A 12,561-nucleotide genomic window follows, 5' to 3' on the forward strand; every position below is an offset into this window, starting at 1 on the left:
ATGTGAAGAGGTTGTATTCGATTGGACTTTGACTGGACCTTCCTTACAATAATTATTAACATAAACCCTTCTACAGTAACTGGTTGTTTATTTAGTGTCAGATTCGCTCAGCTCCCTCAACCCCCTCCTACATCCCAAAAAAAGATTTTCCTCACACCTTATAATAATGCACTACTTTGTATAGGTCTATCACAAAAAGTCCTACTAAAATATACCAAAGGGGTACGAATACCTTTCCAACTTAGTGAAACTCTCTCCAGTCTTTAATTTCTCTTTCATACATGACATAACAATATAATTGTTGAATCAAAACTGCAAAAAACCCCAAAGACAAACACAAGCCTATTACACTGTCCTTTCTGGCACAAAGAGATGTGTGACAGGTTAAACAAGGAAGTAACTTTAGACAGGTGCATTTGTTACTCCGTGAAAACTAATTAAGTCTGACAGACAATACTGATTGTATGCTTGCTTCATGCTGGAACTTGTTAAGCTTCTCTTTGAACAGGAAACAATTAAATAGGAAAACCAGGGAAGAAGCAAAAGTGAAGTTTATGATTCTCAAGGTTCTCGAAGTTAAACAGTCCCATCTCTTGCATTGTGTTGTAATAAAATGTTTAGGCAAGTGGGAAACAAAACATGGCAAATCCTCCTAAATAATAACTATATGAACAACATCTGGTTTCTGTCTAATGGTTCTAGTGTCTGAGTGAGTGATGGACAGTAGTAGAGGTGAAGGAAGGCCATGCCAATAACAGCCAATAACAGCTTACACAGCTGTTATTGCTCCCATCAGCTATATAAGTACAAACAGTTGCTGAACACTGAAAATGCTGACTAGAATGAATTTTTCCACCACTGCTTTGGAGCCTTCTTTAGTGCAGCACGTACATGTGTCACATCTAGTGCATGCACACTTTTTGTGCCACTGGTTTGAGATTCCAATCAACATGTGCATACCTATGCAGAGGTCCTCTGGGAGTAATGGTTTCTGGCAGGTAGTCTACCAGGGGGGCCCAGCAGCCCCCATTAACAGGCATGGGTAATGGCTGAGGCCGGTTGGTCTCCAAAACACCAAGAAGCCATCCAGCGTATGGTGGCAGAGGGTCAGCTGCAAAAAGAAAAGATCAAAAACAAAATAAAGGACTCTTCATTCTTCTGCACTTGGACTATTGAGAATCATTATTTTTTTCAGTGTTAATAAAGTCCTGCAAGAGCTACTACAGCTGAAGGCTGTTCATAGATGGCGTTATATTTAGAGACAATGTTTTTGTACCTTTTTTTAAAGTAAGTATAAGAAAGAATTCCAGCCAACGATTAGATAAAAACCAAAAAAACATTTTTAATCCACTATAAATCAACTATATGTTATTTTAACTGCAGCTGGAACCAGTTTCCAGGCAACTACCAGAGGCAAAACTAGAATTAAAACTTTTCTAAAATATAATTGCTTGGAAGATGCTGTTAAACCAGATTATCTGATGTATGCTCTTCATGGTATGCTACTGTAAGTAAGAACCAAGAAGTTGGAAGGTGATCAGATGATTTTTGGCTTGACAGGTCCTGATTGGTCATCAATTATCTTCGTATGTAAGCAGTGAATGCACCATATTGACTGCTAATAAACATTAAATAGCTATATAATACCCAATGTAATATGGTAATGTCTTTATATTTCTTTGATTAAAAATCTGAATGGAGGTCATCCAAAACAAATACATGCCAGATATTAACCGGGATGAGCCTTCTTTAAGAAGCAAAATATTTGCCAAACATCACAAAAGACGAAGAACTCTAAAAATGTGAGGGAAATTCCCACCAGCTACTTTTGACTCACCCCGGAGAGTTTTACCAGAATAGTAACAACTTGCTTAAAGCTTTAGAGTAGTATATATTTTAGACTATAAGTAATAATATTACAGATTCTTTTATATTCTTTCCACATCACCTCCCACTTTTTTAAGACCATCCACAACCTAGATTCTGGATTTTTTTATAGTCATTGTCATGAGGTAACTCACTCTTTTCATCCTCGTAGGAACCTCCGGAGCTGTTGCTGTACCGGGACTCCAGCCTGTTGTGAGCCCTCGCCCTCCTGAATGTAGGACATTAAAGGTGGAAATCAGTCTCTAAGTTTCTACATTTTCCTGTCATTTGTGTTTTTTTTTCTATTTGTAGTAAGATTAGAGTTGCTTTGACTCTCAGTACAGGGAAATGTAACTAACCGCTCTCCATTCTCTCTGACCAGCTTATTTTCATCTGTGTCCGGTAGGTTCTCCTGACCGGCCACCACAGTGTTGCTGCTGGATGTGGTGCCTGCAAATGAAGAATTGATTTTAAAAATTCAGATCTACAGACTTTCTGTCACATTAAAATAGACAAAATCCTCCCAAAAAACAAAACATCTGTTCACCTGTCTGTGACGTTGAGGCTTTGCTGCTGGCAGCGAAGCGATAGAAGGGAGGATTGTCACAGTGCAAAACTACAGGATTGACTGGATCAGTCTGCTGTAGCTCAAACAGAAGCTCTTCCATCGTCTGAATGGTGTTGTTTCGACACAAGTAGATCACCACTTTTTTAATCTGAAACATAATAAGAATTGGAAAGATTGCTTAATTTGTTTAGTTCAGTTATAGAGAAAGGTGAGGAGAGAAATTAATGGCATAAAAAATGTATAGAAAAATAGAGTAACGAGTAAAAGAACAGAAAGAAATAGAAAAGAAAGAAAGAAGGCATAAAAAAATAAATCGCTGGATGCAAGAGTATTGCACAAATGACGGAAGGGCTTGAAGGACAGAGGAAGATATGAATGAAGAAACAAGAGAAAAAATACAGAGAAGGATACTTGGGGGATGAAGGACAGAAGCGAGAGAACAAGGAAGAAAGAAAAGAATGAAATACATGAAGGAGAAAGAAAGATAGACATGTAGAGATAGAGTTGGGAATAAATAGAATATTGTAATTACTTTTTAATACTTTATTTTCTTCTTCTACATTTATTCAGACTAAATAAATATGAAAACAAAATTACATATATCTCCATACTTTTCCAAGCTGGATAGGAATCCCTTCGAAAGGTTTCTTCAAGAAACTCAAATAATGGGATTTTATATTTTACTTACATACGGTAACAATGTGGTGTCGCTGCTGACGCCACACAGACTGATAAGGAACTGCAGAGTGATTCGCAGGTTGTTGCTCCACCTCTCATTGGACACCAGAGTATTCCAGGCATTCTCAATCTCAGGTCCAGGGACTTCATCTCCATACTGATCACGTAAACACCAAAATCTACTTAGAACTTGGAAAATTTTGTTGATGAATTATAAATGTTTGTGCAAAACAAAGAATTCTCATACCTTAGCGGTCATGAACATGAGGTTGTTGAGTACCAAGGATGTCGCCTGCAAGGACCCCCATCCGTTCCCTCTCAGACTCGGGGTCATGCCCTGTGTCTGACTGCGGGTTTCTTCCTCAGGCGTGCAAGGGCTTGAAGCTGGGGGCAGTAGCCCCGTATCCACCAGCTCAATGTTACTGAGCCAAGGCAGCAGGTAGGACAGCATTATCTGTCTGCCATTAGGATGTGTAGTGGGGAAACGTTGGCTCACCTCTGCATGACAAAAACATTATGTCAGAGAATATAATCAGAGTTTCTGCACGTTTCAGTTAGTGAAGATTGTGTTAAAAATACTCTATTCTTTGATAAAAGGCTAAACAGCTGCGTAAACTGAAGGACTGACAAAATAAAATCATAAAACTTTTGATGTCAAACCTGGACATAATTAATAATAATTCATTTGAAGATGTTAAATGAATTTTAAGGCTGAATATCAAACCCTAAAAATCTTGAAACATTAAGAATTGAAAAAATATCCTGGCAAATAAACAAAAGTTAGATGGATGATGACGTGCTTTCTAGGGACAGACAGAAAATGGCCAAAAAAGTAATTTCAAACAAGAATATGTTGAATAGTTATGGCAGGTTATGAATCAATTGTATTCTTGGCTCCAAATTAGGGAACAACCCAAAGCTGAGGGAGAGAATGGATGGCTCCTGGGGGAGTCAACAGCAAAACCATCAAGAAGACCACAGCTGTTATTTGTCAGTAATAGTTTTCACAGATAATAATTTTTTCTTTTACTATAAATTTTTGTCTTTTGTCAGAAAAAAAAAGTCCTCTGATGTCCCTGATATCTTAAATAAAAAAGCAGTTCTCCGCATAATTGTATCTCTGCATAGGATTTTGCCTTGACTGTCTAGAATGCTGCTGCGCACAAAATTTCCCCATCTGGGACAATAAAGAACTGAACTCTCTGTTGCCGGTCTGTTAGGTCTCTAAGGCACTGGTCTCTGATTATATTTCTGCTGACTCCCTTTTTCTCACTGGAAGAATAAAATTGGTGTTTAGACACTTCATAAATATTTATGACTAAGGAGGACATTCTTCTAAGCAGTGATATCATTCTAAGCAAAACATTCTCAGCTGCTTTTTGCTAACTTTTTGTCTTGATATTTTTCAGCTTTGGATATTGAAATAAATTTCACCCCTGTGAGCTACAAGTCAAAATGACTAAAGAAAATAGCAGTGAAAATGAAAATAGATTCATTTTAAGAGCAAAAACAAAGTTAAGAGTCATTTCAGACATCTTCCATACACTTATGTTGTAAGTTAGACACAAATATTCGCAGATTAAAAAATTAACTCCCTGTCAAGGACACCTTGGAGCTGCTGTTTTGTTATCTACTGCTGCTGCTGAAACATTATAGCACAGCAGGAAATGAAGGGATGAGGATAAAAGTTTCAGCTTACACTGGGATCAGTACTTAGGATGTAGCTTTTATTTTTAAATTCTTAAAACATAAACATGTTTTTTCCTGAACTTTTGACTCATTTCTTGCATTATATAATCACAACCCTCTTCAAAATTAGCATGTATTTTTACTTGTTGCACTTTGTGGCTGTTATGCATATTAAAAATTAAAGACTTACCTGAAAACAGAGGAAGTGTGAGTTCAGGATACATGCTGGCTAGCTGGATGGAGAGCTGAGACAGGTTGACGCTGTAGAGTGGAGGTAGCGGGCCGTGTGTCCCATACAAAATATTACCCGGCTTTTGCTCCACCATCCTTTTAGAGTATGCACACAGTCGGATCTCCAGCACCTGCAGGTATCATTGAGCCTTTACTGTCAAGTTTCAGCTTTAACCATTTCCTTTTTACCTATTTATATGAATACTATTAAAACTCACTCTTCCTTACCTGCATGAGCTGCATGGAGATTTCATATATCTCCCTGTTGCTGTCTGAGGCCTTAAACAGCACAAGATTGAGCAAAGTCACCAGGTCAAATGGATAATTCCTGTTAAAATGACAAGACACTATTACCAGATGGATAATCATTGTAAGCTACAAAAGTAAATAAAGCAACTTAATATATTTTGACAGTTTAAAGAAAACAGGTTTAATAACTTCTCAAACATTTAGTTTAATGTTGTTACGAGTAACGAAAGCCATATCTAACGAAAGATTACTGACCTATTGCCGCAGACGGTGGCGATGGCCTTAAAGCAGCCAGAGGCCAGTTGGTGAGATCCTGTGAAGCAGCGATCCACTGCCCAGTTGAACAGATTAATTTGGTCTGGGTTGAGCTCTAAAAGCAGTATGACTACTTCACATCCCAGACGATGCACCTTAAGGAAAACAGAATTTTATTAATTAAGGTATATTTATAGAAAACAGCACAGAGACTTTATAGCAAAGCCAGCAGAATAGTTTACCCGCAGGTCATGACAGGCCAGGATGTTGTCAAGCCATTTATAGAGATATCCATCAGTGGAGAGACCCACATTGTCAAAAACTGGACCACAACACAAAACTGCAGACATGGCCTGGAAGATAAAAGCAAAGCTGCTGCTTATTTTTCTGAAATTAGTCTGGAAAAGAGCAAAAATTCAAAATTTTTTACCTTGAGGGCACAGTACTGATAGCGAGTGATCTGGTGATTGCGGTCACTGTAGCGATCAAGGGGAGTAAACATAACACTGAAGGGTCCAGCCCACTGGCTGAAGAGGATGAAGAGGTGGTGTCTTAGCGACTGCTGAGAGAAGAGGAAGCGCCTGTGGTGGACTGCGCAGGTGAGAGAGTGTTAAAGGCATAGACATAAGACCATAAGCTGCTGTAAGATCATTAAAATCCTAATTTTTACTGAAAGAGAGAACCATTAGGAAGCAAAACAATGACTTACCTGGAATACACTGGATAAGATTAGCCACCATCCCACTGAAATGAGCTCTGATGTCTTTAAGGACATCCAGCTCTTTCTCATTCTCAGCTTCCAGAAGCATCCGGGTTAGATCCACATATTCAAGGAACAAAGCTCCTAGTGCCAAGGAATCTCGCTCCAGAGCTCCATTAGTGCTTTAGACAAAAAAAGAAAGCAGATCTTACAAATAGAGACAAATAAGAGAAGGGTGCGTGTGTCTGAATATAAAAATAAAAAGAGCAAGCAACAATTCTTTTTTTTTCTATTTTCAAGTGTTAACTCACTCTTTAAAAAAATCTTTTGCTGGATTTGTGGCTGCAAATCTTACAATTTATTAATTTTGGATTATTGGTTTTTAGCTTATTTCTTCATGCCGATCTCTCATCCCAAATAGGCCAGATGAGTTGTCTTAATGACTAATAGTTATGGTGTAATACAAATTTTAAGTTGTGTGCCTATTACTTAAAATTATAATAACATCATACAACTTTGCATTGTGCTTTTTAAGGCAGAATAACTAAATTTCTCTGGAGCTGAAATATGTGTGGTACCTGTCACTGATGACTCCTGCACTGGCCAACAGCTCAAAGATCCTCAGTAGCTGCAGCCTGAGGAGATCCCTCCTCTCTCTACGTTTCTTGTTCTGAAAGGAGTAAAAGCTGCTATCAGTTTACTGCTGCTGTAAAAAAAGGTGCCACACTGTGCAATCAGTATAAACATTCATTATCTGTTGCTATATTAGAAGTGGGGCTCCTGTGCAAACAATCAAGCATCCAGAGAATGGATGCTCAGTATTCTCTGGCAGAATATTGAGCTTTTTAACAACAGAACAAGCCTTTTTTTCTAAGTTATTTAGCAGAATTACATTTTTACAGTGTCTCTTCAGGAACCGCTTATTAGTAATAATATTAATCTTTTTAATATTTTGGAGTGTGTCTTAGTGATTGTGTTACCTCTGGTCTACGTTCCAGTGCTTCTTTCATCAGTGGATGGAGTTCTTCAACCAGTTCCCTGTAAATCAGATGCAACCAAAACTGAATGCCACAAAGCAATGACAGGTGAAGCTGTCTGGGTAGAATTTTATCTCTTAAATCACAGAAAGGGCCTTTTCTAAAAATACTTTGGGTTAAAACTAGATTGTCTTTTTATAGTTAGATATCTCCCTTTTGCAATGAGCTGCCTCCACTTTGCAAAAAAAAAAAAAAAAAGTGCCACATTGTTCCCGCTAAGAATTCCTCTCCCACATTAGTGACGCATTTCTTTTCTTCTATTTGGATCACAGAAGTATGCAACTTATTTAAGCTACGACTGCAATGTGGAGACAGATGGGAGTAACTAATGGATGCAGAGAGGATAGTAACTGGTAATCGAGTTTGTCTCATGTTCGTGATAAGGTCAGAACAACCTTATCACGAACATGAGACAAATTTTTCACTGGAATTTACAGTGCATATGAAAAGTATTCATACCTCTTGATTTTTTCAACATTTTGCCCTGCAGCAACCACAAATTTTAAAATATTGAGATTTTATGAGACAAATTGTCACCAAATAGTGCATAATTGTGAAGTGGAAGGAACATGAGACATGCTTTTCACAATCAGTTACAGAAGAAATCTGCAAGGAGTGGCATGCATTTGTATTCAGGTCATGTAACGGCATTTTTTAAAAGTTCAAGAGGAGTGTTTCCTTTCGCAACACGTGTTCTCTTTACTCGTAGCTTAAGCTGAATTTCAGCCCGCAAAGCAACAGTTAACAGAGAAAACACACACAGAGCACAGATTTCTGAACACAGAGAAACAAATTCAAGTCCATAATCAGAGCCTAACATTTAACATCCAAGGTCTGCTTAGTATCTGAAATGGATGTGTGCTTGTTTATATTCAGATACCTGAAGACTAGAGCGTTTGTGCATCCAAACCCCAACACCAGAGACTCTGTGATCTCCAGACTCTCAGCTCTCATCAGTGGGACAAGTTGTTTTAATAGCCAAGCCACAGAGGGAGTTCCTATGACCTGCAACAAAAATATGAATTTGGATCACTCAACAGCAGTATTAATAGGATCCAGGATTTTCCTATGATGAAAATATCAAATTATAAATACTTTTTCTGTTAATGGCACTATATCTTTTTGTATAACGGAACTAGAAAGTAAAAACAACCACAAACAAATTTTTTAAAATAAATTATATAAAAAAGTTTTCAATAAAAGTTAGCATGGAGAAAATTTATAAATCTCATTTGTTTCCCAATTGTGTTCTGTTGACAACAAATGGTTTAAAATAATTTACAAAGTCTGCCGCAAAAAATCATAGATTACATGACTGCAATGAATAATTTCTACCAGGAGGAAAGATCCAATAAAACCAAACAGGTATCAGTACCACATGGACCTAAAGGTCTATTATAAAAGCGTACAATTATTGTTTAATCAAAATACTGAACTATAAAGAGAAATAAGTTAATATTCAATGGTCATGGTTTGTTATTTGGCAGAAAACAGAAGTAGGCAGGGGCAAAACGGCAAAGCTTTGATACCAAAAGGAGGTACAATTGGCTAAGTGAGTCATTACAAACATATATTTCCACCAGCATAAACACACACCTTGTTGTCATAAGTAACACTGCCATCGGGGGTGGTGGCGGTGATCTCAGGTGTGGAAGCCCTCAGATGGCCAGGTGACATGATACTAGGTTTGGCTACGCCCAGACACAAGATCAAATAATTACGCCACAGTGAAATGTAGCTGTCACTGGAGCCTGCTGTGTTGGTCTTCTTCGCATTAACTGGACTGCTACAGAAATAAAGAAAAAGAGGGAGTTATTTTAGATTCCACTAAGCATTCTGTGCTGCTCATGATTTATGGAACCATACTTAGGGTCAACCAGAGGCAAAAGCAGCTGCAGGCGTGTGAAAACATAGGGCCATGCATATCCCAATGCGGTGGAGCAGTGTTTGGGTAGGTGCTCCTGTCGCAGGAAGATGTGCAGGCAGAGCACCCACGGGTCTTTCACACATTGTGCGAAGATCCAGACATAGCTGGGACTCTTCACGTCGTATGAACTGCTCACCAGCCGAGCCGACCACTCTACAAGCCACTGTAGGTCAACGTGGTGACTGAGCGGTAAAGACTGAGACAGAGAAAAAATGATCAGTTTCAATAATGTAGTCTAAGACTTGGTTGTGATGGATCTAATGTAGTAACTTTAATCAACACTCACTGAGTCAGAGTGAGCCACGTGAACAAAGCTGTTCATTACCGCTGGACTCAGCTGGTCCAAGACCTCTATCATGGGTTTGTCATCATCCTGGAGGGGGCGACATTCAGATAATCAGATCTTTATACAATATATAAAACCATCACACCAACAAAGAAGTCGCTGCAGTATGACTGCTGTAATAAAATCTTGTAAATTATGTGTTTCTATGCATTTTTTCTTTATAACGGCCATTTTCTAACAAATTCTTAATATACTACTATACAAAAACTGGTCTTTAAATGTATATAATTTTCACATTTAAATCAATATCTAATGCCAACTGAAGCATCAGTTTTTGCTGCCTGAAGAGTCAAGCATTTTGTGCTGTACCTCTGCATGTCCCAGAGCTGTAAACAGGCAGCGTATTTCTCTTAACACACCGACAGCTAGCTTTCTCGTGCTGATCTGACATGAGCAGAGGAGGAGCAGCGCCAGACCCTCCACCGCATGGAGCACTGAGCAATGAGGGCTGCGCTCTGGAAGCCTGGGGCTGGTCTGAAGGAAGGAACAGGCAAAAAGAGAATAGTTTCAGACACTAATTAATTCTCCTTTACCAGTACAACTGTAAACAGAGATCAATGAAACTAATCATTTATTTTGATCCTGAGACCACAGTCACATTTTAGGATGTCACACATGCAGAAAACAAGTTCCACTTAATCTGGTTGCATTTTTAAGAAATTAAACACCAATAACCAGCTGGCTTTTATTGTTCCTTACATCAGTTCCCCCTCGCATCTTCCCTTGGAGCTGCAGTGCTAGCCTCCACTGTGTGAGCAGCTGCAGGAGGAGCTTGACAGATGCATCTTGAAGACCCTGATGGGTGTCTTGCACCTAAAAATACAAAGGATATTTGCAGACACCAACATATACTATTTATTCTTAACATATGTAATGTATTTATTAATTACAAGAAAATTTAGGTTGGTATTGGTTGCTTTTATGCCAAAAAGGTAAATATTTGTCTCATTTGAGCTCCTGTTAAAAAGCTCAAAGCACTGCTACATAAATTAATTTGACATTGACAATAATCTTACATAATATGTATGGCAGGAAACACAAAGTATCTGATTTCTAATTACAAGTTCCTTAACTTGAAAAAGTTAAAAGAATAAAACTTTTTCAGTTAGATTAATTGTAAAGGAATTACTGAGGGTGCCAATAATGGTACCAAAAGAGATTTTGCCAAAGAAATGTCTGTTTTATACATAAACTAAATGTTGGAAAGAGAAAAACACATTGTTATCTGGGTACAAATACATGCAGCAGGCACTGAACATAATAAAAAAGACTATTTCTATCATACACAAACAAAGTTTATGCTAAGTTTTAAGTTGCATTTGGTGGCTTTGCATAGTTTTAGTTAAGAGATGCTATACCTCACGTAAAAGAAAATGTGTGTAACCAAACAGGACGTCTTCCCTCCAGTCTGAGAAATCAAGTAACAGGCTCTGCAGGGAGTTCTGAGAAATGAGTCGAAGTTCATCGTCCATGTGCACTGTAAGTCTGAGGTAAAAGAGAAGAACAATAGTTTTTATGTGTCCTTAATGAGCTATTCGAAAATGTTTAAAGTATTTTCAGTAATTTTTACAAAATCAGTTTGAATCTTACCGTGAAAGTAAGTCAATAAGCTCTGGTTTGGACATGCTGTCAGGAAGGATACGGGGAATGGCTGCCACACATGTCCGAAACAGGTCGATTTTAGGCTTCCTCTCACCGCTAAACAAGATGGTTGTTTATTAGGTATCAATAACTCTTTTTAATAAAAGCTTGATTATTCAGAGGAGTTTAGGGTTTAGATGCATACGTGATCATATCCTCTGGTTCTTTGTTGAGCATCTGGACGCTGGTGAGCATCATGCAACGACCAACCTCCTTGTCCAAGTGTCTGAGGATGTTGTCCAAAGCTTTCCGCACTTGGGAGTAGTACAGCGACATCCCTGCAGCGAGCAGATGGAAACGAATCACAGTGTTGGTAATAACATTCCCATTACAACAGAGTAAAAGCTTGCTGACAGACTCAGACCTATTAGCTTGGCCTCCTCCTCAGTTAGTGTTTTGCTGAGATATGTCTTCTTCTTCTTTAAAGAGTTTCCAGAGGGCAGAGTTGCTCCTGTGTTTGGCATTGGGGGCTCTCCGTCCTTCTGCTGAAGAGCATCGGCTATCACCAGAAATGCGCGCAGACCAATGTTCATACGCTGAAAGAAAAAGCACATGTAGTCTTTAAATTGCAGGGTGGACAACAGCAGTTGAAAGCTAATTGTAAAGAGTGTAACAACAGCAGTAGAGAATTACTATACTACTTAACTGAAGTTGTAAATATTGTCGATTTATGTAAAACCTGCTGCCGTGCATTGTGACGTTAAAAAAAAAAAGGATAGACTGCATCTAAAAGAAACTAAATTCAAGCTTTTCCTACAACTGCAGAAGTAAATTGTCTTTAGTCAGGTACAAAAAATTTCATGGCTCCAACAGAGAGCATATTGTTCTCAACCTAACTAGAATAACAGCTGGAATGCCAGAGATACACTGTTGCACTGCTGCATAGTAGAGTTCAAATGTCTAAACACTTGTGTCTGCTTCCCTTACCTCTGGGTTCAGACTGAAGGCTTTGGCAGGTTTACCAACACTTAAAAGGTCAAAAATGATCTCCTTCATGGCAAAATCCAGCCTCTCCTATAAGAAGAAAAAAAACATGCTGCTCTTATTTGCTATTTTTATTGGTGAACTTCTGACAGCTGCTTCACATTAAGTGCAAACACTTAAAATCAACCATTTCAGAGTCGTGAAAGCTTATGATGAGGCTACACACAATGATTAAATGAGAGCAGTAAATGTTAAGCCGTGAGGCAGACCTCAACATGTGCTGCTGCCTCACCTGCAATAATAAAGAAAACCCAGTTTTCTAATATCTTGCAGACCAACTGTTAGTATAATAGGATAGTATTTATAGAACAAACATAAAAAGAATACTGTAAGTGCAATAAAGTTTTCACAAAACAGACTGTTTATGGTATAATGAGCTATTTTCAGAGA

General features: G+C 38.3%; 1 protein-coding gene across 9 annotated transcripts in view; it reads right to left on the reverse strand.

Annotated features, from left to right (window-relative positions):
- fryb (furry homolog b (Drosophila)) overlaps positions 1–12,561 on the reverse strand; it is a 56,768-nt gene that overhangs the window by 14,439 nt on the left and 29,768 nt on the right. For all 9 annotated transcript variants that reach the window (XM_044140088.1, XM_044140085.1, XM_044140082.1 and 6 more), the window contains exons 14-38: positions 12,115–12,201; positions 11,552–11,723; positions 11,333–11,465; positions 11,137–11,244; positions 10,905–11,031; positions 10,246–10,359; positions 9,856–10,020; positions 9,487–9,573; positions 9,140–9,396; positions 8,870–9,059; positions 8,154–8,278; positions 7,217–7,274; positions 6,815–6,906; positions 6,246–6,418; positions 5,967–6,127; positions 5,779–5,889; positions 5,537–5,691; positions 5,261–5,360; positions 4,992–5,163; positions 3,360–3,610; positions 3,123–3,269; positions 2,414–2,582; positions 2,226–2,316; positions 2,022–2,095; positions 961–1,111 (exon numbers count right to left, since the gene is read on the reverse strand). In XM_044140088.1, coding sequence (XP_043996023.1) covers positions 961–1,111; positions 2,022–2,095; positions 2,226–2,316; positions 2,414–2,582; positions 3,123–3,269; positions 3,360–3,610; positions 4,992–5,163; positions 5,261–5,360; positions 5,537–5,691; positions 5,779–5,889; positions 5,967–6,127; positions 6,246–6,418; positions 6,815–6,906; positions 7,217–7,274; positions 8,154–8,278; positions 8,870–9,059; positions 9,140–9,396; positions 9,487–9,573; positions 9,856–10,020; positions 10,246–10,359; positions 10,905–11,031; positions 11,137–11,244; positions 11,333–11,465; positions 11,552–11,723; positions 12,115–12,201 — 3,470 coding nt within the window. The remainder of the gene's footprint in view (positions 1–960; positions 1,112–2,021; positions 2,096–2,225; positions 2,317–2,413; positions 2,583–3,122; positions 3,270–3,359; positions 3,611–4,991; positions 5,164–5,260; positions 5,361–5,536; positions 5,692–5,778; positions 5,890–5,966; positions 6,128–6,245; positions 6,419–6,814; positions 6,907–7,216; positions 7,275–8,153; positions 8,279–8,869; positions 9,060–9,139; positions 9,397–9,486; positions 9,574–9,855; positions 10,021–10,245; positions 10,360–10,904; positions 11,032–11,136; positions 11,245–11,332; positions 11,466–11,551; positions 11,724–12,114; positions 12,202–12,561) is intronic.

Source organism: Gambusia affinis, linkage group LG15 (assembly GCF_019740435.1).
Source record: "Gambusia affinis linkage group LG15, SWU_Gaff_1.0, whole genome shotgun sequence".
Taxonomy (NCBI): Eukaryota; Metazoa; Chordata; class Actinopteri; order Cyprinodontiformes; family Poeciliidae; genus Gambusia; species Gambusia affinis.